Here is a 26,001-nt window from a genome sequence, read left to right on the forward strand (position 1 = left end):
AAATTTCCAGGGGTGTTTGATTGGCTAGGAACTAATGTTCTTTGATGAACCAAGATAGAAAACGCCAGAAGCCTTGAATAGAAGCAACCATTTTAGTCAAAACCAAGCTTTTCATGAAAACAAATTGATTATACATATTACTTCTCAATGGTGTGTACCTCCGCAAACTTTTGACACTATAAATACATTCACTAGTAGCAACTCCAGAGAGTTTCATTATTCATGGAAGTAGTTACTATCAAGTGGACAAATCGAACTGTTGATTTGTCCAAAGACTTGGGGAAATGACAAAGTTGTTGCTTTCCTAATACCTGCAAGTGACGGCATTTTTTGCACGATTATACGTAAAATTACAACCCACATAAAGGGGCAGCTTGCTGTCCAACTAATAGAATCTTGGTAAAAATGTGCTTGTTTAAGACATACGCCTGCTAGTTTCCATGATCTGATTATGAACTGATCTAGGTTTTCATATTCGATAATCTCATTAACCATCATTCCAGAGAGACCAGAAAGGAAGCCTTATGTGGTTGATTCTTGGGCACATTCGGTTACAGTCAAGTTCTTTGTATAACAAATGGAAAAAATAAAATAACATGAACATGTTACATTCCACACAAAAAGACATTGGAGACAAATCAGCAGACACAATCAGAGGATGGAAGTAAAGCAAGAATTTTACATAAAAGGGACTGGGTGCAATGCATAAGCCGGCAGATGCAGTTGGGAGATTGTCATGCACCATCTTCAGCAGATTCCAGCCTGGCTCATTACTTGTTGATGCAGAACCAGCCTGTCAAGCTCTGTGCATTATTCTTTCTACTTTCAAGAAGATCACACACTTCAAAAATACAATCATGACGGAGGGTAAGAGGTAGAGTTAGTTCCTGTTGCCATATGCCTGCAATCAACCACACATTAAAGTAGATGATCAGAGTGCGTAGATGAAGTTGAAGTACTGCTGCCATATTCCAGACCCGAAAAGATTTCAGAAAACTACCGCTGCCTGTAGAATCGAATCAAACTGAGTTGAGCTGCTATATTAAAAATGGTATTTTAAAATTCAGAAAAGCATTCAAAATTTTAAAAATTAGAAAAGCGATCTAAACAAAGGAAGAGCAAATGCAGAAGATTATAATTTGCAGGGAACAACGTCAATAAGCAAACAGTAGCTAACAAAAAACTAATCAGAAGAAAAGAAAGCAGATTTGGGCACTTGGAAGTAGGGGGTGACTCAGCCTAAAATGCCTGCTGGGATTGGTTCTAATAACATTGGTTTGATTAAAATCAATTCTACTATTTAAAATAGATATGGCGCTCAGTTACTAAACTTCTCCTTGCATCATACTGACCTCTACGGCAACCAAAGATCTGCAGTAATTGGTGTTTGTGAGCACAGAACAGGACGAACCACATTCACTATCTTTTAGCGACATTGCTGATCTGTCAAGCTTGATGGGACCTGTATACTGATAGCCTTTGCACGTTGATCCTACTTGTGAAGATGACCTCTGCATCCGGATGCCGCGAGGCACGCTCCTGCTCTCCGTAGACGTTCGCCTCCTAGATGATGTTCTCTCATATGTTTCAGGCCTCTGCTTTGGTGCACTCTGAGACCGTGCCTTAGCTCGAGAAGATTCTGTGTTAGCCATGTAACTGGGGCAAGAACTGTAGTCGTTGGAAACCGACTCTGCATACTCGTGTCTAGGAGCTCCAAATAAGCCTTTGCTTGAATATGGCCTAGACATGGCCGAGAAGAACTGTGGGCTACTCTGTGTAGTAGCGAATGAGAACTCCTCAAAATGTCCACTACAAGCTCTTGGGCTGAGATCAGTGTATGCAGTTGAGGGTGCAGGAGATTGAGCGCGGTCCAGCTTTGGAAGAGGTGGTAGGGACCTCTTGTGTGCAGAGAACATCTGCTCAGATTTATCATACGATCCTGAATTGCTTATCCTGCTCTTTGAAATGACCATGCCCTCGCCAATATCCATCTCAACAATTTTTATGTTCTCATCTGGACTTCTGTCCATATCCTATATGAACAAAGTACAAAATGGCAAATCAGTTGCTAATTCATCATCAAGCTCCATAATAGATTATTGGCTTTTTAACCCTAAAACTTGCTCTGTTTTTGTAAATTCAGCAAATTCCATAGGTGTGTTAAATCAATTTGCGCATTGATACATTCTGCTATTAGGATGTTGACATACTCAGGAACAACAAATTTTGCACATTTAACAAGGTAGAAGACCGTCAAATCAAGGCGGGCTGCTTCGGGAACAGGGCTTACATAAGAATGTCTATATCGGTGGTGGTGTTCATGAGTTGATCGCCTGTGAGTAGACAGCCTCTGAGAAGAAGGTGGTGATTCATCAACATTTCTAATTCTCTGAGCCCGAGCTCTAGCCTGCACGGTTACGAGCGCCTGCATACACCTGAGAGTCGCTGCTGCCTGTTTCCTCACTAGGTGACCTCTCACTAATGCCTGCAACCTCACCAAACCTTTTAGTGCTCTCAAGGCCTTCTTTGCCTGCATGGAACACAGGGTTGAGGGGAGTCACTAATTTTGACAAAGGGAGAGAGAGGCGCGGGGAGAAATGTTAGGATTTGCTACTCTCAAACCTATTAACAAATTAAATTGATTGAGAGAAAGAGATGCATGGAGAGGTAAGAGGAGTGGCTAATTTGTATCTGTTAACAAGAAAATGAGTTGTGAGATGGGAGGGGGTCGGTAACCAGATGAGCACGAAAAGCCGACTGGATCTTGATGGCAGCGGCTTCTTCAGCAGCAGTTGGCCTGCGGGGACTGGCAGTCAGTCTGATGACAGCAGCGGCAGCTTGAGCAGCAGCTATGGCGGCATCAGCAGCCGCAGCGGTGGCGGCAGCGACGGCAATAGCATGTTTCCGTTGCTCACTTTCAGATTCGCAGACGGATATGATAGAACCGGATGTGGTAGTATTGGCAGCAGCGGCAGCAATCGAATCTGCAGAATTCGAATCCTTGTGAGTAGATCTCCTGAAGCTCCATCTGCGCTTCTCTTTTGGAGGCTGACTTGCTGCGGAGGTGGATTGATTCTCAGCCAGAGAGAGACCTTGGCTCTCCTTGTCCTTCTCTTTCTCCTTCTTGCCGCTGCCCAAGAAGCTTCTCAGCCATTTACTGGTCCTCCCCATTACTGCTGCTACATGAAACTAAAGAAGACTGAAGGGTATTTTGTATGAGGGGCAGCAGCCATTGCGGGGGATAGACAGAACAGAAGAATCAACAAGCTGGCTGCGTAGACATGCTAGAGAAGACTCTCTCTCTCTATTTTAATAATACCGTATCCATCCCCTCACTGTCTAAAACCATCTGGCTGCCTGCTCCCATTATATGCCCTTCATGTTTATGTGCTGCAGTCTTCCTTATTGGCGTTGGTTTGACTCTAATGTTGAAGGCGACGCTTCCTTCCTTTTTCGATTTTCTTTTATCTCTTATAATATGTGGCAGCCTATTTTATTGAGAGAGAGAGAGAGCCCACCAGCCAGTGTTCAGAGCACAAGAAGTTATGGTTTGAACTGTTGATGACTTAAGGATCACTCTCATCTTTCTCAAAGCTGACCAAATTGCCCGCACTTCATTGTCCTTAAGTTGGTTCTGCTAAGACAATTCTGTAGTTCCTGCAAGTTGGGTCCCTTGTGAAGTTAAGGCAGACTGTTCAGCGTTCCCCCTTGACCTTTCTCTCTCACACACACTCAGTTCCATGAGTTCTCAGAGGTAGCTCTTTTCTGGTATTCTTGGGAAGGGAGGGGCTGTGTGCTGGTAACTTGGTGTCCCTCCCATCACCAATTAAGAGACAAACTGGAGTCGTTGTCAAGTAAAGCAACAGGTCAGAAGCCATGTGAGATGGCGAGGTCGGTTTCCACACATGCTTACAGGTGGGGATTCCCTCCCTGCTGCAGAAGCCATTATTTGGTATTTAATATTCCCATCAAACTTCTTCTGCACCGATTGAGTTTCCTTGGGTCTCAGTCTCCAAATCTGGTATTCCAACGCTACCAACTCCCCTTCATTTCCAATAAAAGTTATCATCTTATATATGTGTGTCTCTTTGTGTGAGCCGGTGTGTGTGTTTGAAGAAAGAGAGAAAGAGAGCGTGCGTGTATGTGTGTGATGGGGTGGGGGTGAGAGAGATAATTTAATTGTTGCTTAGTATTTAGTGTATGTGAAGAGAGAGAGAGAGAGAGAGAGAGAGAGAGAGAGAGAGAATTTAATTTTTGCTGAATTTTTAATGCATGTGAAGAGAGAGACAGCGATAATCTAATTGTTGCTTAGTTTTTAGTTAGGTTCTTTTCAAGTGGGCCATTTTTGAAATCCAGTTTAATGGAAAGTTGGGTTGGCATTCACATGCATCCTCCGCCTTGCTTTCTACTGTAGCTATATGCTGGTTGCAGGGAAGCAGCAGTATTTCTATATTCAGCCATCTGTACACAATTTTTTTCTTTTTCTTTTTTCTTAGAATATCTTTCCATGGCCGAGCTTGCTCATGGGTTCCGCTTCCTGGGGCTAAAAAGGATGAGCCACGCCAAATTTTTTTTACAGCAGAAACGTGATCATTGGGTTTCCACAAGCTCAAGAAAATCATGATCACTGAAGAACATGATCAGCACAGATCCCAACTTCAGTCAAGAGCAATCTTGACCAAGATTAGTTTCATGGGCTCGATAAGCGCCCAGATCGGGGCACATTAGGCGCAGGTGAATCGGATTCGAGACAGCTAAGTACATAAGAAGGCAGGTTGCATTAATTTGTAAGCTGGATAATACAACAGCTTAATTTTTTGTGGTATCCACATGCAAGATTCAAGCTGTTGCGCTTCGAAAATTATTGAAATCCTTAGTCTCATGATCTTCATTAGACATAAAAGAAGGTGATCTTGTACTTTTTTCTAAATAAAAATATAATGTGCCTGACTAATAGGTCTCTGGGTTGAGTCAATTAGGATACAACTAAATCCACCACATATTTGCAGGCCTAGATATAACCAGGTGGCAGCGACTCCCCCTTCTCTCTTCCATGTTTCTCTCCTTGGTGGGACTACGAAGTTATGTCTGTTCACTGGCACATGGCAATAACCATGGTGTTGAATATCGGAAAATAATCCAAGAAAAATTCAGATGCCTTACGCTTCTCATAGAATTGCAACTCGAATTCTTTCTATGCGGATTCGTTCAATGAACTTGCTTGGTGAGAGAGCCTTTTCATGATCCCTCTCTCTTACACAGAAAAACTTGATAGAACCCAAGCATCCCACAACAACCAAGTATTCAGTCCTCTAGATGTGTCTGAGATTAACATATTCTATTAACCTTCTACCTGAAACGATCTTGCCAAACAGGAAAAAAAAGGCGATGAAGTGATGTCAACCTAACTAAATTGTGCAACCAATATCGAACGATCCACAGTAAGTCCATCTACAGAGTTCAGTTTACGAGTCAAGTCTCCGTAATGATCACATCTTGGAAGAAAAGGCGCAAAGCCCATGTTCGATTCCATTGTTTACATCATAAGAGCACTATTTCCACAGAGTCAGAACTGCTCAAGAACAGGAAAGAGGAGAATATGTAAGGTTTGTGAGTGTCAGAGGGTGAGAAGTTCAAGGAACCACTCTGGCTGCAAATGCCTTGATATTTTAGAGAACTTTCACTCAGTGATTACTTAATTATTTCCTTCTTTGGGCCATAATGGGAGATCCATGTGAAGGAGAAAAGGACGAGAGGGGAGAGGCGTCATCTGCAGCAAGGCATCTACTGCTTTGAATGACATCAAACGCTTTGTTGTTATGCTCTTTTTCACTTTATTCTCTTTCTTGTCGCTCTGATCAATCACATTAGGTTCGTCAGTTTTTTAAAATGCAGCCTGAGGCTTACATCATGTGACCAACCAACCGAGACAACTCTTTTGTCTCTCTCTTCATATATATGTATATATATATATACAAGACAACTCTCCCGCGCACATATACACTAGATACTATAGTTTTTATTAGCTATCAAGAAAGTGAATATGATAGGATCGTGGCTACCATGATAAAGAAAAATAAAGATGATGCATCGATCATCTTTGAAATGAACGACAATAAACAAATACGTGCCCTTCCTTGATGTGTATGATCGGCAATCAATCGAGCTTGGCCAGGGAACTGTCCAAATGATACGCAGTAACTATGACTAAGAAAATCATTAGAGTTAATGGGTATGGTATTTTGGGTCATAAAAAGGCTGCCCACTAAATCAAAAGAACGTGTTCTTGGGGAATGATGCCGCAGTTGTTTCTGCTTCCGCGGTAATGGCGGATACAGCTTCCAATGTACTTTGCAACTGTACCGCATTAAGCTCTAGCCCTTCCTTGATGTGCCGTGTAACTCCCTTTGCAATAACCATGTTTCACCTAATTTCGCCAGCTTTTATGAACCTTTTTCCCATATTTTTAAACCTATAGTTATATTTAAGAGGGAATATTTGGTACTGCCACCATTAAGACATATCCACCAGAATCCACTGTTTTTTATACTTTTCTCAACTTCAAATCCAATGCATGTCATACCATCCATCAATAATGCCTTCAAGCACATCTAAAATTGTAGAATGAACGAATTACAATATAAAATGAATTTGCAAGGGGTTCCAACGCCAATTTGATACAAATGGTGAGCCTTTTTTTCTTTAAGAAAACTCAATGTTCATCTATATATATCAAGGAGTATTGGAAAGTATAAGTCATGAATCATGTTATTGGTTCACTAGCAAGAAAAGCAGATCTGAAAGAGTCATTCATACATCATAATTTTGGAGGGCGCAATCTGAAAGTGGAAGTCATGAATCGATTTATTGGTTCACTAGCAAGTTAAGGCAGATGACTCCATTTTCTTCTTTAACTGACAGGAGGACCCAATTTATGTTGCTTGCTGAAGAGAAATTTGGACCATCTCTGCAATCTGAGTTCTTTATGGACACTGGGTCCGGTAGATTCTTTAATTTGGTTCTCTCCCTTAACTTTTTCTGCTCTTTCATTTTTCTTTTTGTTCATGGTGAGGAGTTAGGCAGGGCCCTTTTGGAAAGTGTGATTCACACAAAATGTCTCATGGCATGGATGAGTGGCGTGCTATGTACTCTAACGTTGCCTTCGCCAACACAAATAAGCAGTTTCTTTTCACATGGACACGTCAAAATTTTTCCTCTCTGCTCGGCAACACCGACACGATAAGCGGACACACATGTGACAAGTTGAGAGCGCAGAAGAGAACATTTTCTTTCTCACTAATTCTATTGTGCATCTAATTAAACACCAAGCCCTTGTTTTAAGATATACATACATGATAAATGAGATCGTAAACGTGAAGAAGAACTCCTATCAGTCCCAACTGAGTAGAGAATGTCTATGAGTCCCAACTGAGTAGAGAATGTCTATAAGGGGCCGTTTGATGGTCTGGAAATATATTTCTAGAAATATAAGAAATGAAAAAATGAAATGAGAAAATTCTTTCTGATTCCAACCCAGATGAAATGAAAGAAGAGCCAAAGATTAGAAACCCTTATCCTCGATCTGACCCATTTGCATTTTTAATGGAAGGGACAGAATATTCCAGCGTACCCATGTGGTTTGTCCCCCTATATATACCCGTTTGAATTGTCATGAATTAATGGCAAATTTTGATTTCACCCACAGCATTTGCTACTGATTTTTAGTTGTGTTCGAAATAATTAGAAAAAAAAAAAACTTTTGAAATTATTTTTATCTCCCGCCTTTTCGAAATAGAAAGAGCGCGCTCGCGCGTGGCGGGAAAGCATTAGAAAAGAGAAAAAGGGAAATTCTTTTCCTTATCCGCATACTTTTGCAGATCCCTCCCTGTACAGATGAGATGAGGAAGAATGGACTAAGGGTGGAGAAACAGCTCATCGCTTGCTTCCCATTAACATCTCAAAGTGGAGCCAGTTGGACAGGACTGACGGCCTCTGCAACTGAAGTGAAGTTCATGGACAGATTGCCATGTGATCACATCATGAACGTCTTATGGGTGGTCAGGTATGGAGTGCCCAATAATTCCATCATCTTCTTCTTCTTCGTTCTTCAATGCCTTGGACCATTAATTTTCCTTCTCTCTTTCTTGTGGTCCACATCTTAGATCCATTTGCATATGTTTAAAAGGATCTATTTTCTGCTAAGATATTAATATTCATGTAAGAGAGCCGCTCTAGTGTTTGGCCTCCCAAAGAGTCGGATATGCAAAAAATTAGTGTCTAATTAAGAAATTGGATCATATTCGGACTTAAGTCGGATTTTTTACTAATTCCCATAGCGAATTCTGATTCAAATTCAGTGCGAAGCTGCATATTGAATCAGAATTTCTTTTATCTGGTTTCACTTTCTGCATCCAATCAATTATCAAATACACCCAATTCATTTACACCATTTGAGAATCAAGGAATTTTGCTTGTGATTGCCCATATGGTGCAAGATGCAAAACTTATTGTCCCGTTTTCTTCATAAAGGGGTAATTTATTTTGTGAAAGGAAAATTTGTTTGTACTTCTCTTTTTCGCTTCCAAAAGAACCATGAGCCCCTTGCTCTGAAAATTTTAATTACGACACAAGTTCAACACCATGCTTGTGGTACTGTTGTAAGAAGGGACGGAGCTATTTTTCCATGTGGTGGTAATAAAATTACAAGGCTGATGCAAATGAAGAAAGAGTACAAGAATTTAAAAAAAAAAAAAAAATTATATGAGATTTTTTATTATATATATATTTTAACTTGATTACAATCAATCGAGTCAGCTAATCTATATTTATACATAGTTTTTTCTTTTAGTTTTATTACAATGGCGTTGCACCTAGTTGGGTTTGAGCTCGGGTCTTGATGGTCGGGCTGGGCCTGAGCCTGGGCCGGTCCGATACCAAGCTCTAAGTAGCTACACGACATGCTACATAGTTCAATGAAAAGAGTTCCACCATTTGAGCAACAACACAGTGTTTCATATCACCGAACGCCTTATTTTGAATTGGCATTTTATGGGACCGTTCTCTAAGAAAAGAAAATTTTACATGATCCAAGGCCATCGCCTGATCTAGAGACTTGTCGGTAGCGTTGCTTGGAAAGAATGAATTAAGAAAAACTCATATTTAAACGGCTCATAATAAGCCAGCTTCTCCCTTCAAGGCTTCAACTAAAGAAAAATATTTTTGTCATTAATTTGTGGCATTTTTGTTCTTTTATATTAAAAAAAGTAATATTTTGTGCTGTTAGGCAGTTCTTTGACAGTTTCTCTTACAAATTGAAATACTTATTTGTGAATTTTTAAAAGTTGAGCGGTGTTCGCTGCTTTCTATTATTTTTTTTCAAACAAAAATTCGACCACTCGTTTATGAATTTTCAATTGATTATTTGTTGATTTTGTTATACAGAGGCGCTTAAGAAGCACCCAGGAAGCTTCTCGCCGTTCTTTTGCAGACACCCAGTCCTCTTGCGACTTAATCTTTTCAGATATAACGAGAAAGCCATTCCCCGTTTTGGGAACAGATCTTCGCCTTCGAACCCCCCTCTTTTATTTACCAGTGGACAGAATTGCCACTACCAAGTCATAATACTCCGACATACATCTAGATCTCTTTAGCGGATCTGAACCAACTCCACCATTAAGGTGAGCCGAACAGAAGTAGTGCTTCCCCGCTGGTTATCAAATCCCAAGTTCATTACAATCCAATAGATCTGAACGAGGATCCATAATATATCCGAATTTTGTATGGCTACGCTTTCGACCTGGCTTGAAAGTCCTATTTAAACTTTTCACTAAGACATGAAAAAGAGAACAAATAGCACATAGAAATTTTGGAGTATTAAAGTGACATAATTTTTCCACAACGCTAAAAACATACTTAAGTTTTTGCACTCTTAATTTAAGATGCCGAATTAAACCATAAATTATCTCTAACCATGTTAGGTCAATGAATTAAATTGAATGAAGTACCTTTAATATAAATAAGTTGTATTAGACTTTTTTTAACCGTAGTTATAATATTGTCAAGCATTGTGTAGCTATATCCATACGGGTTTATTTTCAGTGGGCTTTCTTCTCGGATCCAGTTAAGGTCCGATTGTTGAATCCATATAAGGATAATTACGTAAATTCCCAAACCAGCGTGGTCCTTGCCGAAGTCCGACGCCATTTATCGATGGATGGCACTTACGTAATAACTTTAAATTCTTGGCCGACCCTCGGCGCTACGGGTTATAACTAATAAGCGACTAATCCGCCGAATTTCTCTGCGGCGGCCTTCTCCGCTTTGAACTCTTCTACGGTTCCCCTTCTCCGACGCGGAAGCAAAATTCCGGCGATGTCCGGGACGCTGCCCGGAGTGGAGTCCGCTCGCCGGAGAAGAGCAAGCCACCACCACCCGATTCCGCCCAATCCCTCCCCTCGGCCATCGGATCGGAGACTCTACTCGCTCTCTGCTGATGCTGACGGTGGATCCTATCTGGACGAGAATGCCCTCCGGGCCAGACGAAGCCTCGAGGGAAAGCTCCGGAACCTCCATCCACCCAAGTGAGCGCGCACTCTTTCTTCTTTCTTTCCTTACCGCAAGTCCGGCGATTCGCAAATTCGATCAATTTGCGGGACTATTCGTAATTTAGTAATTTCTTGAAATGTGTACCACTTTTTCATGACAGTCTCAAAGCAGACCTTACCTTACTTTTATGAATTTCCATATACGTGCCCGCACGTTTGCTACAAATTTGCTATTGAACCTCAATAGTAACCGTTGGACATTTTATATAAGTGGGACGCAAACGATTGATCTGATTTTCTTTGCAGTAGCAAAGGCAGATGGAATGGAATGTTTAGTTGGGGTCGCGGGGCCATGTCCGGGTCCGGGTCTACAACAAATAGGAGATCAGAACCCACTGTCACTGTGTGCTCGGCCGCTAATAATGGTTTCTGCCTGACGGCCGTATCGGACCGACTCAGCTCGGACAGAGAGGTCTGCCCGGTTTGTTTGGATGTCTTCCACTTGCACCAGACGGTCATGCATCTTCCATGCCTCCACAGATACCACCCGGAGTGCCTGCGCCCATGGCTGAGCGCTCATTCAGATTGCCCCTACTGTAGAACCCACGTTTCGGTTCGGTCTCTTGTAGGCTGAATTGACAGGTAGGCTCTTCGTCCTCGCTTCTTTTTGGAACTTTGAAGTTGTTCATCACTTCAAGAGGAAGTTGGAGTTTGAAGACAATGTCAACTTTTTGGTTTTCAGTCTCTTCTGTACTACAAACTTTGGAGATTTTTCTCGAGTGAATTGTTAGAAAGTCTGTAATCACTTTAATACTTTTAGTGCTATATCTGTGGTTCTTCTTATTGATAAGCTGAGGTTAGACAGATCTTTACCAGATTACACCAAGAGATCTTCGAACTCTTCACATCCATTTACTTAAAAAACTTTTTAGTCCAATTCACACTTCCCATGCAATCAAATATATTCATTTGCTAGCTTGGGCATATCAGGATTACACGCTACTTTATTTTATCTTGATTTTATCGTTTCTGGTTTTGGATATTGAAGATTTCAACCTTGAGTGCAAAAGTGAATACTCGCCTCACTTGAACAACTTAACTGTATTTTCTTTCTCTTTCTAACATAAGGAAACCACATCCAAAACATGAGACTTGGTCACATGCCAAATTATTTTCACATAAAAATATAGATGATATAACCTTCTTACCTGGAACTTTACATATTTGTTCTCCCTGGCTTGGATTTTGGTTACGCCATTGTCTCCTTGATATTGGTGATAAGGTGTCATTTTACTATGATTTTGGTTAAATTTAGTGAACGTTTTAATGGGAAAGACATTTGTTAACTAGGAACTAAAAAAAAAATGCCCAAAATTTTGAGAATTCTGCAAAGCCAACCGGAGTTATGACCATTCGCCTGTCCTTGTGAGATGATGGGGAACTTCGTAAAAGAAGAAAATCTGTCCTGGGCAGAGATTGAAAATCTTCTATGACAATGAATAGCCGCTCAAAATGTGGCAATTCTTTGTGGAATTCTTGGCAATCTTCTTTCTTTGGCACTGATGGTGATGGAGACCTCAGCCGACCACTCATAACTGCAACCCTTTAAAATATACGCACAACGGCACAAGCGTGTGTTACTTGATTTGAAAAGAGATATTGGTGTTGCTCTTATCTTCCTTGTCCAATTTAGTCTCACACTTTAATTGCAGCGCAATGGTCCTCAGCGGTATTGCCTTGATCTCCGTCTACCTATATTGACGTGACTTCAAGTTGAAAGAGACCCAGATTTAATACATGTCATTGCTTTGCTTTTCACAATTGCTAACCAAACTTAATTTGGATAATCTTGGTGATTTTACAAAATTAAAGTTCTTAACGGCAGAAGGCCGATTTTTTATAGATACAGGAATTGACATTAAAATCTTTATGTCGCAAAAAATCAAGCATTGAATTGAGCAGTGTTTAGTGGGGTTGGTTGTACTTGTGCACATTGAATCAATGCTGATGTGCATTAATTGAGCCTAAAAATAAATTGGGAAACTCGTAAAACATTTAAAAAAGTTTTAAAAAAATGATAGGTGATACTGACACTGTTGAACCGGATCCAGAATCGAATCATTGGCATTAGCAGTTTAAGTCGATTCTCGTAACATTGCTAAAAGGAATCACATACACGGAAACGATAAGATCAATACTTTTGATATATAATATAATGATCCGACACGATTTTGGAAGATCAAAAGACGGAATTCTTTCGGCCCAGCTTTGGATCTATGCAATAAAAGATAAGCCTAAAGATGGATATGGGCAGTGCCAATGTTGGTTTCGAGACCCAAAAATGGGAGGGGTAGTTGGATCACCTGAGTATTTAATAGGCCTCACTTTTCGTCACTTTGAATTTCTCAATTACCTAAAGCAGTTCCAATCTTGGACCCCATAGAGTGGTTACGGATCTCTTGACGGTGCCATCTACCAAATCAAACCAGGACAACCCTGGCCTTCGACTTTATAATGACTTAAACACCCTCTACTTTCAAGGGAATACTGGTCACTTGGATCCAAATTACCGGTTGGTTCAGATCCAAATGCCAAATACAACTGAATCCTGACTTGTGCCGCACCTAGGTAGAAGCGTCTAAGTCCGCGCCCAGGTTTATTTGGTTCAACCTGGCAGCGTGAATTAAGGAGCCAGGGCTCGGTCCAACCAGGACTAGATGGTTTAATTTCGACAAATCATGTCGGGCCACAGAAGCTGGGTCACAGTATCTGCTAGGAGCCTCGCCACAGGGCTAAGTCAAGTGGCATGAAGTTGGCCAAGTCCTTTGAAAAGGACATCGATGCCGGCAACTGTTGTTTTAGGTCAACTAAGTCCACCTACTAAACATTGGTGACTCGGGCATTGCTCGTTTTTGCACCACCAGCGGAGCCACATATGGGTTTGTGTAGGCAGTTGCCCACACACGAATAAAATAAAATGTATTCACTTACATGTAGGTGTCTCCAACTATTGTTGTATATATGCACATCTGTACGTTCATTTCTTATATCACGAATAAAACTCCGATTTTAAAATAAGTGTGCTATTTGGAAAGCAGATGATAAATACTAGTCTTAATAATCTCGTTAATATTGGTTCGTATCGGCTTGAAACACATATGGCGATATGGGTTTATCTCATTTTTTTTAATTTTTTTCATTTTTAAACCACTTTAAAATATTTTAATATATCTTCAAATTAAAAAATGAAATAAAATTAAGAGGCCGATCGATACACAATATATCAATGGTGAAACCAACTGGATGCCGTTATCGATATTTACAACGCAAACTGTCGTTCTCTACCGTTGAGTGGTGAAAGCAATTGAACCAAATTTTCGGCCGGGGAGTGTCCCCGCATTAACTAGGCATCTTTTCGTGGTCTCATGTCATAAAATATTGAAAAAAATTTAAAAAAAAAGGGGTTCAAATTCCAAGGATCATCTTGGCTTTAGCTTTTGAAGTACAAAAGTATTGGGATAACCAATTATTGAATTAAAAAAATTATATCATAAATTAAGAAGATCATAAGATCTTGACAAAAGCAGACACATTTTAATTTAAATTTTGCTCCATTTTTGTTGAGAGAATCGGGATCCAGAATCCAGAGTCCAGAATCTCAACCAGGTCGAGATGGACATGGGTAAGATGAGGATATTATCGTCTTTTTCAAGTCAAAGCTCAAATCCGTCTAGATCGCAAGAAGCAGCCGCGGTGACCCTATATAAGGGAATTTTGAACTCCGAAGAGTTCCACCCGCCCAACTGCCTGCGATTGTTTCCCTCCGCACGGAATCGAGTTCGAGACGCGCCTCTTCCATGGAGAGGCAGAAAACAGAACCGACGGGAACGGCGACTGCCGGAATCCGTTTATCGGCAACTCTCTTACTCCTCCTTTTCCTCCTCTCTCGCGCTGCAGCAGCTTCCGACGACGCTTCTCCGCCGCTTTTGTATCCATCACTTCTTGGTAACTCTTCTTCTTCATATCTTCACTTCAATCTGCTTTTCTTCTTTCGTTTACTCTTCGAGCCACTTCCGTTGTCTCCAAAATGGACGCCTGGATGGTGATTGTGCCGATTCGCGGCCTGGTTGCTCCCGGAGAGAAATGGAGGCATTCGGCTTCGAAGAAGGGGAAAGGGTTGGGGATGTCCCGTATCCAGTAAATAACTCGTACGAAGGACATCGTCGTCCTTTCTCTGGAATGATCAATAGGCTTCGCTTTCTGTGAAACAAAAATGACGTCTATGTCCCCTGATTAGGACGAACAAGTCAAGGGAGGTCGCTCCCGATGTCATGACGCTGCGATATCTCCTGCAACGATCCTGACCGTCCAAACTAATGTATCTGGACGGCTAAGATGCATCCGCACGAAGGGTGTGATGAAAAGGGATCTTCTTTTGATGGAAGAATTAGAAACAAAAAAAAAAAGGACGCGAGAAAAAATAATTGTATCGTTTTGGTGTGGCAGGCAGGCTACCTTGCGCATTTTGTTGCTATCATCTAATGCGTACGAACATGCTATCTTCAATGTCCGTGTATATTCATTAGTTAGGATTGACGTATGTTTTCCATCTTAATTTTGTTTTATATATTAGGCAGTATGGGCCAGTGGAGGAAGAAGTTCATTTTCATTCGAAAATTTTCAAGTGGGTGTAGACAGATGATCCACGGTTCCCACGTTGACCGCAAACACCAACAGGCAAATTTGTGGCCCATAACACTTTTTCCTTTCTTTAAGAGCCATCCTGTTTTACTTTATTACCGCACCATAAGTGTTTATACTAATAATGCCGCTTATCGGCTATTACTTTATCTTTTTGCTGTGTATTTGTTTTGAATATGTTCAGATGGTAAAAACGGTATCATCTTGCGCCACTAACTACTCTTAATTTAAATCTCCTTTCTTCATTATTTTGGTCAAATGGCAGGAGTGGTATGTATATATGTATAAATTAAACTGTAGGGATAGGCGCAAAATATGGGAAATTGTAAAAAACTAAAAAAAAAGGGGTCAACTTGTATTGCTTATAAGGGATTTATGAGCTGTGGAAATGAAAACTCTTTAAGTCTTAAAATCCATGTCCAATCCGATTCCCCATTAAGTTTTCTACAATTTTTAGGCATATCATTTTACAAACATCGTACATTCATATGAATGACTTAATTGTTAAAGTAACTAACATGATGACGGTTTAGATTAGATTATTGGGTAATTCTAAAAAGTTAGTGTCATCATTCAATATATATATATATATATATATATATATATATATATATATATATATATATATATATATATTAAAGAGAGAGAGAGAGGGTGAAAGTACACCCAGCCAGCCCAATTATTCCAATTTCATTAGGACTCGATCTTTTCATCAACGTGATAACGTTCGCAAGCATCTCTACTAGATGAGTACGACAAGTTCAAGATGCAGATCTACGAGTAATTTATAGGTTAAAAGTCAGCCTTGGGACTTACCTTCTATAGGTCTTGTGAATTTTAAAATTACTAACACTGTGATTGTCACTATTTTTGCAACAAATGGCAATGGAAATGGGTTGTTCAGTCGGGTAATTAGGTGGACAGCTAATTACAAAAGCGAAAAAACTCGACTCGATGTGTATAAAGGCCAGTTCTAAGTGGCATTCTATAAGTGACCGTATTTACATAATTGTCATTCCTGTTTAGAAACGTGGAAACGTCGCAACGAGGCATAAGCAACACCTCAGTTTCCACCGTTCTGTTGAATGCTGCGAGAAACCAAAACACTTGGCTTCAAAAATTATGGTATCGTCCACTGTAGCTCGGCGAGGAAAAGCTTGAGACCTTTGAGAGCTGGTTTTTTATTTATGTGAAGAGGACATTAAGAATTTATTGGGGCCTTTAAACCTATCGTTGACAGTAAGAGATTCATAGAGAACTCATATCTTCTGTGATACGGGACCTTCATACAACAGAAAACGTTGCATTTTTGGAATTTTCGGTGGCTCCAGAAGGCGTGGTAGCTAATTTCTTCTCTAAAGGTAACCCAAATTTGTCTGCAGGACACGTATCTGTGATGGTTTCCATGATCAGTGGTCACCCCCTTACCAGAAGGTCAACTTCACGTTTTTAAAGGCAAGGTGCAAGCGGACAGTGTTAATGCCATAGAGCATGTTTATCAAGGAAAATCTTGTGGCAAGTAAAATTAGTATCTATAAAAGAATACGTAACGTTTGAACTTTATAATAAGAGCTCAATCCACCTGACTACGTTTGGTCTGTCTATGTTTGGATAATCCGAAAAGGTTCTGCCTAACACCAGCTCAGGTGTCAAGAAACAAGTAAATAGCACGGTTACAACTCAAAATCTCTAGTGAGGACGACAGTGAGATCAATGCTAATTTTATATTATAAGCTTGTATAAAGGTACTGCGCTGGTGTTCTTTTTTCCTTCTGACAAAATGAAATTGTACCTCTATGTGCATTTTGTTGCAGGTGATGCGTGTTCAGGCGTTCAATGTGGGAAAGGTACTTGCATACCCACAAGCCACCAGATCATTCCCTATGCTTGTGAGTGTGAAGAAGGGTGGACCAAGCTCTTCAGATCAAGTGCCTTTGATTTTCTGCCATGCGTCATTCCTAATTGTAAGTGGCACTGCCCCTAACTCGAGAGATGACAATTCTCTTATTTTCCATTCCACTATTTCAAAATAAGTCGAGAAGAAAAAGAAGACAAACAGTTGAGTTCAAGTAATGATGACGGGATTTAGAGAAGGTACCAATTTATGACGTGCTTGAAAATGGTAGAAAGTGTCACAGGATAAAGTATTCATATTTATGAAATTAAGCTGCTAATGCAGCATAAATGTAAGCTTTGCCTACGAAATGCTTTTCCACCTCTGCATACGAAAAGGCATTTCACGAGTCACGTTTGAAGTTGCATGGCTTGTTTCCTATTTTCTGGGAGAATCTTCTTATTCTTACTTCCAGATGTGGCATAAAAACGAAGGTCTAAAACTTTGGCGAACTTTTAAGGGTGAATTAGGGAATTGTTCTTCGAGAAGAGCTTTTATTATACTTATAGAATGTGATGTCCTTCTGGAACGGAAGGTTTCTTTTAGTTTAAGAACATAAACCCATTGGTTTACGGAGTCAAGTCTAGGAATAGAAAACTTCGTGAACCTTCGATTCATATTTGTTGGTGTGACATGTTTACTGTTTTTTTTTTGTCACAGTTCCTCAGCTTTCTCTCTGTAATTACAGGCACAGTGGACTTTTCTTGCACTAAGCCCCCTATTCCAGCTTTGGCACCCACAGACCGTCTCAATTTTTCTATTTTTGACCGTAAGTGCTCCTTGTATCTCAACTAAGAAATGGCCTGTGCAGCTATGGTGGAAACAGTTCAAACGATTTATTTACATTCATCATCATTGTTATCTTCACCAATTTAATCATAATCTCCATGCGCAAAATCTTGTTATCGTAGACGTAGCAAGCTAGTAGATAGGGAGAGATAGCATCGTCATCATCATGCCATCCTCAATTCACCATTTTTGACATGTTATAACATTTGAAACCAAGATGATAACTATAACAATTCCATTAAATATGTTCAATCATGGATTCTTGCAGCCGCCAGCAGCTCATCGTCACGTATATCGATGTCTGAGGTGCTGCCAAGAAGAAATTGACAGGAATTGTACTCGAACCATTCTCATAGTAATTATATTATGTATTGAAGATAGCTTCTTGCATAAACATATAGCTCAAAACTATAAAATCTTTCAAATGCATCTTATCGAACAAGGACTAAGACTTCTTTCTTGTTTGCCCAGCATGTACCTACACATACTGTGGAGAAGGAGAGTGTGTGCGGACTTCCAATTTGTTCCACAGGTGTGACTGCAGAGAAGGTTATGCCAATCTTCTGAATGTGACCATCTTCCCTTGCTTAAGTGAATGTAAGTAAGCATGCAAACTACACTTACCTCCTCCATATGGGACTCTTCTTCTTTACCCCCTTCATTGTTAAAGAGCCAACCGTGCAAGTATCACTCTCCCTTATCTGAGATGCTCAATAAAGGTGATAGTTGCTGACCAAAAATGTGATTGCCCCAGGGGTTACTATGATCTTTCCACTGAGATACATGCTGTTCGTAGGGCCAAAAAAATGAAGGCTATAGTACAGCGTCATTCTCCGTTGGTCTTAGGTGTTCCTTTTCCGATACATCAACTTTCAATGAGCTGAAGCAGCATTTCTGCAGGTTTTCTAACAGCTGAATGCTCTAGTGTTGGACTTTTTGGGAATCATTCGTCATCAGATTCTCCATCCATCAGTCCAGGAAGCAGCAACGGTGAGTCCTGCATTTTATGCTCCATCATTCTCTTCTTATTAGGTTCAGTGATGAAGTACATTTGAATGAACGTCGCGAGCTTATTCTTGTGTGTCTGTTAGCTTGCTCTATGTCTATGAGAGTTAACAGTTCTCAGGTTATATTCATGTGCATGAACATGCAAAAAATGCATCTTTAACTCTTCAATGTTAATAATTTGTTTCATTGTTTCAGCTGAGCTAGGTCTGTCAGGTCGCACACGCTCAATCATTACCTTAGGATTGCTTGGAGCCATAATTATTGGGATATAAAGGAGCAGTTGGATTTGGATAGCCTTTCATCAAATTTTTTGTACAAAATGAGTGTTTAACACAAGTCAAAAGGTTGTATTGTTAATACCACTGATATTTTCTTGTCTACAAGTTTCTTTCATTGAGCATTTTTTCCGTCTGTGAATTTCATGTCATATGAAGAATATGTATTAATTCATCACGGCACAGAGTTCATTTTGGACGATTTCAGACATTTCGCTATCATTTTTAGACAGATAAAAAGAGCAACAAAGATTGAGGAAGAAATAGGATTGTTGGGTCATCTTGCTGCCTGGGAACTACACCAAAGTTAGAGAGCGATCCTTAATTCTCTGACAATCCGGGGGCATGTAATCCGAACGGAAAGGTAGCATATAACTTTAACCATTCAAAAACATGGCACCAGTGCAATACATTTCCAAAACAAAAATGACATTTAAAACTATCAGGTTCCATTTTAAAAGGACCTTAAAATGGATCGGAGGAACTGACGTTGGCATATCTGGAGAAAAGGATGCAACCTTTTTGCAAAAAAAAAAGGATCAAAAAGTGGGAGTACTTGACAGAATTGTAGTATTCAACTGGTAAACAAATTTGTGACACTACCAAGTATGCCACAGGAGATCATCATTGTGAGTTTCAAATGTTGTATGGAGAAAAGAAAGAGTAAGAGCAGATGCAACAGATTAAACATCACGGAAAAAAAAAATAATAATGGTAGTCGTAGAGGCAGCAGTTCCTAGTTGTTACAGTAGCGGAAGTGGTCTCTGATCTAGGAATAGTTCTTGTATGGAAATTCATTCATAAAAAACAATCCAAAGAAAGCAGGGATATGAAAAACTACCCGAATTGATAGAGAGGAAGGCCAGGTAAATAGCGATATCCAAATTATTAAATTACAAAATTGCCACTAGGACACAGAGTCACTCAACGACTAAATAAGCAGGAACCACCCCATTCCCAATCGATTCAGTTCTTTCCAATCACTCCCACCTTTCTTAATTGAACAAAAACCTCAAAAAACAACTGAACCAGAACAACAGAACTGAAGGAAAGGAAGGCAGATTATGGGCATTTACCCAAATTGACTTCTCTGCCAAATTCTCACTTCGTCTTGACAGAGACCCCCTTGGCACCGGCGATGATAACAGCAGAGGCCATGTCGAGGAAGAGGCCGTGCTCCACAACGCCCTCAAGCCCGGCGATCTCGGCGGCAGCGGCGCGAGCATCGCGGATGGGTGTCTCGAAGTAGAGATCCACAATGTAGTTCGAATTGTCCGTCACATAGGGCTTTCCGTCGCCTGACTCGGAGAATCTCAGCTTGGCCTCGCATCCCTCCTCCTTGAAGATCTCCTTGAGGCGGTTCAGGTTGTAGCGCCAGCAGAAGGGCACGACCTCAATGGGGACGGCGAGGCGGCTGCCGCCGAGACCGTCAACGAGCTTCGTCTCGTCGACGACGACGACAAACCTGTCGGAGGCGGCTTCGACCATCTTCTCGCGGAGAAGAGCGCCGCCTCGGCCCTTGACGAGGTTGAGCTCGGGGTCCACTTCATCGGCACCATCAATGGCGAGGTCGAGGCGTGGGTGGTCGTCGAGGACGGAGAGAGGGATGCCGAGGGAGGCCGCCTGCTCTTCTGTGCGCTTGGAGGTAGGGATGCCGACGATGTTGGTGAGCTCGCCGCGGGAGAGGAGCTCGCCAAGCTTCGCCACCACGAATGCGGCCGTCGAGCCCGTGCCGAGGCCGAGGACCATGCCGCTCTCTACGTAGCTAACGGCCTTATCGGCGGCCAGGCGCTTCAGATCATCCTGGGAAAGTGAAGCACGAATCGAGAAGGCGGGTCTCCTGGATGAACATGATGCCGATGCTGATGATCGCGACAAAGAAATGGGGAAGAGAATGCGAGAGAAACTGAGGGAGGATGATGAAGTGTTGGGGGTAGGGGTGGTGGAGATGAAGGAGATGGATGCCATAGTTGGTGGTGGTGGCGGAAATTGAGGGAAGGTGGTGGCGGCAGCAATTAGAGCAGGTGGCAATTAGTCGGTAGGTTGGAGGATTGGATTGATGAGGTTTTGGTGATGGGGAGAAAGGTTGGAAAGGATGAAGGAGGAAGGTTGGGTGGTAGGGAATTGGGTATGGAGGGATGGTGGTGGTGCTGTGTGGTGGACTATGAGGTGGGACTTGGGGGAAAAAAATTTAGGCGGATCTTTCCGTCTCCTTTTTTGGCTGATGTTGGAAAATATAACTACTCCTCAGATTTTGCGAAGATTTGATTGGAGAAATGAAGAGAGGATCTCGTTCCTTTGCAGTCAAATATCCAATAGATTCGAGATGCTGATTTTGGATTCGGATTTTTCAGCAAGGTCTGACCCTCTGTTTCGGGTCTTCCTGCGACCAGATTCGGATTAGATTTCATATATGGATTCGCTCTGGTAATTTTTTCTTTACCATGGACGAGACCTCCTTGCTATTTGTTGCATAGGAGGTCCTATAAAGCCCGAAAAAGCAGCGCACTTGACTACGATTCCGCACCAGGAGGCATACATTACATTGGTGAGCCTCAAACTTTGTTCCTTTCAACTCGTGACATTTGCAAGTCACCTCCCTCGGGTTCCGATGGGCATCAAATTGTACCTTTTTTGAAAAAATACGAAGAAGAGCTCGACTTTATTTTTTTAATGTAAATTATGAAGTTTATTATTATCTCATACATTTTGGGTATAGGTATTTAGAAGCTTTGTTCCATTTCATATTCAGATCCAAACGTAGCATGATCCAGAGAATACTTAGGATTTGTGTTTGAACCGAGACCATTAGGCCACATGTAGAATTGGATGTAGTGGCTACTGCTTGATGGAGAAAAGAGCATCAGTAATCGTTGATGTTAAAATTGCCCTTGAACCAGACATTCTCAGCGGAAAACCAGAACTGTAAGTTTTACTTCAAAAATGAATAATTTTTGGCAAGAATTTTGGTTAATACTTGCACAAAAGGATGAAACAAGCTTGCAGCCAAAGGTGATTATTATTTCTGAATATAATCAATTTGGTTCATGCTCCTCTAACCCACTTGTGACAACCGATAGTCTAAAGCAAGTTAGTTGAACATACCTGATTAGTCTTTTCAATCTCCATATATTTATAAGCAAGAAATTTTGCCAATTAGGTCAGCAATCTGAGCCATGCTTATGCAACATGGCATGGCTTACGTCATGTCAAAGGCACAGTCTAAGAACTGTACCCAAATAAATTTATCTATCCTGTACAAGTATATATTATTCATCAGAGCGGCAGAGAAGGTGCTTTCGAAGTCCAAAAGAATGTACAAACGTTAAGCACAAATAAAAAGCTCACTTAATAGGACGAAGCTGCAAACCTCATACTTCTCTAAGATAACATGGGAATTCTCCAACTGACAAGCATTTTCCATCCTGAGAAAGTGAAACCAATAAAAAGAAATGAGTCAGATCCCTGATACTCATTGAGAACATGAAACATATGTTTGCATCTGGGTGCATAAAAGAGGTTATTCCCTGGTTCAAACCCTAACAGAAATGAAGCCGATATTTTGAGCAAAAAACGTTCAGTTAAAAGTAGATACGAAAGGACGTTGTGTTTCTTGGGTAATGTTAAAAGACAGGAATGGAGAAAAAACCATTGGAGAAGAACTTGCGACAAAAGAATCAAGAAAACTGTGAGAAAAAACACATTTTCTAAATCAAGTTGGACATCTCTTTGATTCTTATACTAGTTTTCATGCTTGAAACATGCACGTGGGTCTTAGGTGCGTCACAGGAAGAGACAAGTATGATTACATTGGAGATGGATAATCGATTCTACTTGGTTTAAGTAGCCGTCCTTCCACAAAGCACTCTTGCTCTTGTGCCTGTCATGTTTTTCACGACTGAGAAAAGACATAGCTCAAATTGGAGAAACTTGCAAATCGATGAACAATTTATAAGGCATCTGCAGGTAGCAAGGACTTGTCTACCATCACCAAAAATCTCCACAGCTGCACATTCCATCCTTGAAATGGTGAAATCGAATTGCATCTCTGACTATGATTGTTCGTTCAGTAATTTTGGAGAAGAATTTGATCGCAGAATGACAATCACCACAAACACGCAGATTCTTGGTTATACAGATAGTCTTTCCTGGATCAAAATTCAGGATCCCAAAAGCTAGGGCTAGCTTCTCACTGTGATGTCGAAGAATGTGCTCTTTCTCTTCTTCTTCAACATCTTGCAACACAAAACTTGTATCAGGCTGATAACCTAGCTTCTTAATCTTCCCTAACAACTCCTCAAGCAATTCATATATATGAGCTGACTGTGGATGAGACTGATCTCCACCGACAAATGCATGAATCGTGTTCCCAATCTCAATCCAGCTGCACCCTGGGCTCTTCCTGAATCCCATATCTTTCTGCATGATTCTAATACTTGCTGCATCCTTCCATCGCCTTGCTGCACTATAAATGTTAGAGATCAGAACAAAATTCCCAGTACCCTCTGGTCCTAGCTGGTGAATTATCTTAGAGACCTCTTCACCAATCTCAACATTCTTATGAATCCTGCACGCACCAAGCAATGCTCCCCAAACACGAACATCTGGTCTAAAGGGCATACTCTTAATGAAATTATAGGCTTCACCAAGAAGTCCACCACGACCTAAAAGATCAACCACGCATATGTAATGCTCCATCCTCGGGGTGATTCCAAATCTTTGTTGCATCAACTCAAATAACTGCTTTCCCTCGTTGATAAGGCCACAGTGGCTGCACGTAGACAAAAGACAGATGAAGGTAACTTCATCAGGATCCAGGTTCATCAGCAGCATGTCATTGAAGAGGGCAAGTGCCTCCTCACCACGTCCATGAATTCCATAGCCCGAAATCATTGAATTCCATGAAACTATGTCCTTATCGGACATTCTGTTGAAAACCTCCCTGGCAAACTCAACATTACCACACTTTGAGTACATGTCGATCAGGGCATTATTGATTGAGATATCCCATGAAAAACCACGTGTGACTATGTATCCATGATTGCATTGACCATGTTTGATAGCCGACAACTGAGCACATGCTGGAAGAACGCCAACCATGGTTGCAATGTCTGGTTCAACAACTTCTAACTGCATGTTGCTGAATATATGCAATGCCTCATTAGCATTCCCATTCTGAACACACCCTGAGATTATTGCACTAAAAGAGACAGAATCTTTATTTGGCATTATGTGGAAGAACTTTATGGCATCATCTATAACTGCACACTTTGAGTACATCGATAGAACTGAATTTGCTGTGGTTATATCTGATTCAAAGCCCACCTTGACAGAGTAACCATGAACCTGTTGCCCTCTGCCAACATTTGTTAGACCTGCACAAGCTCGAAGAGCACTGGTTATTGTAACAGTAGTTGGCTTGTTACCTTCCATGACCATCTGATCAAAAAGTTCAAGCGCTTCCTTCATGTGACCACACCGAATGCATGATGCGACCATTGCACTCCATGCAACCTCATTTTTGGCAGCCATAGTCGCAAACAACCTCCAAGAATAATTCAAGCACTCACACTTTGCATACATATGTAAAAGAGCAGTGTTAACCAGAACATCTGCCAAATGAAAGCACCTTCTTACGCAGTAAGAGTGTATGCTCTTGCCCTGTCGAAGAGCTGAAGCTTCACCAAAAACAGGCAAAACTGAAACCAAAGTTGAAGAGTTTGGCTTAAGGCCTGCCTGTTGCATTTCCAGAACCAAACAGACCACATCATCATATAGCCCATGAAGAGCACAACCTGCAGCCATGGAGTTCCAAGCAACCACATCCCTCTGCGACATCTTCTCAAACACTTGGTATGCACTGTCCAAACAACCACATTTGCTATACATATCTATCAGTGCAGTTGCAACAAATACGTCAGACTCCAGTCCAGCTCTCACAGCATCGTCATGAATCTTCCTCCCATCTTCTAAAGCCGATAAACCAGAACATGCCTTCAGAACAAAAGGAAACGTGAATTTATTTGGACTAACTCCATTGTAAATCATTCTCCTATACAAAACCAATGCTTGATCAAATGGTCCACTCCATGCATACCCCCTAATCATCAAATTCCACAAAAAAACATTGGCTCTTGGAATTTGATCAAAAACCTTCTGACCCATTTCAATCTCACCACAAGCTACATACATACATGTCAGCTTCTCTAGGACAAAGAAGGCATTCTTGAATTGACTAAACTTAACAATATGATCATGGATTTTTCTCCCATCACTCAGTGATTTCAAACGGATACAAGCTTCCAGCAACTTTGTATATGTATCCATTTCAACCTGATGTGTAGACTGTAGTTTCTCTACAGCCTTTTTGAGTTCGCGGTCACCACAAAGATCCTTCATAAAATTACTGTTAGTAGGTTTGGACATCCGATGATGAGCAGGTGAAATGGAAAAATGCAACAACCTAACGAGTCGATCAGACGTGCAATTGCCAATACCTTCAACGAGGACACTCTTTGGTACCATCATCTTTTGGTGCAAGCAATTGCAACACCATACTGAGGAGAAACCAAACAATTAAGTCCGGACATATGAATGAATATTTGATGGTGAGCAAGAGGCTTAAATATTATAATGACAAAATTACAAACCAGAAATTCGGGCCAAAAGGCCAGGAATCGGATCTGCTCTTGACGCACATTGCCAACACCGCAGTCAATGCATTGGCCCTTCACCATACCCAAGTGGGACAAAATTGGGCTCCAAACCAAAGTAGCCGGTACTAGACTAT

The 26,001-nt window shown here is 41.1% G+C and overlaps 5 protein-coding genes across 11 annotated transcripts; 2 read left to right on the forward strand and 3 right to left on the reverse strand.

The window, feature by feature from the left end:
- Nucleotides 1-495: 495 nt before the first annotated feature.
- On the reverse strand, nucleotides 496-3,687 carry LOC116247013 (protein IQ-DOMAIN 19-like). The gene is made up of 4 exons (XM_031618958.2): nucleotides 2,737-3,687; nucleotides 2,291-2,530; nucleotides 1,353-2,033; nucleotides 496-901 (listed from the first exon to the last, which is right to left on the reverse strand). The coding sequence occupies exons 1-4, from the start codon at nucleotides 3,169-3,171 to the stop codon at nucleotides 881-883; spliced, it is 1,377 nt and encodes a 458-aa protein (XP_031474818.1). The 5' UTR covers nucleotides 3,172-3,687; the 3' UTR covers nucleotides 496-880.
- A 4,187-nt stretch (nucleotides 3,688-7,874) lies between these two features.
- LOC116248497 (uncharacterized) lies at nucleotides 7,875-11,424 on the forward strand. Of its 3 annotated transcripts, none has more exons than XM_050076215.1 (2): nucleotides 7,875-8,062; nucleotides 10,851-11,424. In XM_050076215.1, exons 1-2 carry the CDS (start codon nucleotides 7,899-7,901, stop codon nucleotides 11,176-11,178), a joined length of 492 nt encoding a protein of 163 aa, XP_049932172.1. In that variant the 5' UTR covers nucleotides 7,875-7,898; the 3' UTR covers nucleotides 11,179-11,424. The 3 variants fall into 3 exon arrangements, with proteins under 3 accessions (XP_049932172.1, XP_031477179.1, XP_031477178.1); XM_031621319.2 differs by lacking the exon at nucleotides 7,875-8,062 and adding an exon at nucleotides 10,280-10,580 and having other exon boundaries at nucleotides 10,854-11,424; XM_031621318.2 differs by lacking the exon at nucleotides 7,875-8,062 and adding an exon at nucleotides 10,282-10,580.
- Nucleotides 11,425-14,342: 2,918 nt separating this feature from the next.
- On the forward strand, nucleotides 14,343-19,343 carry LOC116247168 (uncharacterized). The gene is made up of 6 exons (XM_031619166.2): nucleotides 14,343-14,549; nucleotides 17,060-17,209; nucleotides 17,828-17,908; nucleotides 18,400-18,525; nucleotides 18,829-18,918; nucleotides 19,132-19,343. Exons 1-6 carry the CDS (start codon nucleotides 14,402-14,404, stop codon nucleotides 19,206-19,208), a joined length of 672 nt encoding a protein of 223 aa, XP_031475026.1. The 5' UTR covers nucleotides 14,343-14,401; the 3' UTR covers nucleotides 19,209-19,343.
- Nucleotides 19,344-20,041: 698 nt separating this feature from the next.
- LOC116247167 (probable ribose-5-phosphate isomerase 3, chloroplastic) lies at nucleotides 20,042-21,434 on the reverse strand. The gene has a single exon (XM_031619165.2). The coding sequence runs from the start codon at nucleotides 21,177-21,179 to the stop codon at nucleotides 20,313-20,315; it is 867 nt and encodes a 288-aa protein (XP_031475025.1). The 5' UTR covers nucleotides 21,180-21,434; the 3' UTR covers nucleotides 20,042-20,312.
- Nucleotides 21,435-22,418: 984 nt separating this feature from the next.
- On the reverse strand, nucleotides 22,419-25,976 carry LOC116247165 (pentatricopeptide repeat-containing protein At3g16610-like). Of its 5 annotated transcripts, none has more exons than XM_031619162.2 (3): nucleotides 25,862-25,976; nucleotides 23,021-25,768; nucleotides 22,419-22,636 (listed from the first exon to the last, which is right to left on the reverse strand). In XM_031619162.2, the coding sequence occupies exon 2, from the start codon at nucleotides 25,737-25,739 to the stop codon at nucleotides 23,199-23,201; it is 2,541 nt and encodes an 846-aa protein (XP_031475022.1). In that variant the 5' UTR covers nucleotides 25,740-25,768; nucleotides 25,862-25,976; the 3' UTR covers nucleotides 22,419-22,636; nucleotides 23,021-23,198. The 5 variants fall into 5 exon arrangements, with proteins under 5 accessions (XP_031475022.1, XP_049931793.1, XP_049931792.1 ...); XM_050075836.1 differs by lacking the exon at nucleotides 25,862-25,976 and having other exon boundaries at nucleotides 22,419-22,465; nucleotides 22,582-22,636; nucleotides 23,021-25,793; XM_050075835.1 differs by lacking the exon at nucleotides 25,862-25,976 and having other exon boundaries at nucleotides 22,419-22,465; nucleotides 22,560-22,636; nucleotides 23,021-25,793.
- Nucleotides 25,977-26,001: the final 25 nt, after the last annotated feature.

Source organism: Nymphaea colorata, chromosome 2, assembly GCF_008831285.2.
Source record: "Nymphaea colorata isolate Beijing-Zhang1983 chromosome 2, ASM883128v2, whole genome shotgun sequence".
NCBI classification, from domain to species: Eukaryota; Viridiplantae; Streptophyta; class Magnoliopsida; order Nymphaeales; family Nymphaeaceae; genus Nymphaea; species Nymphaea colorata.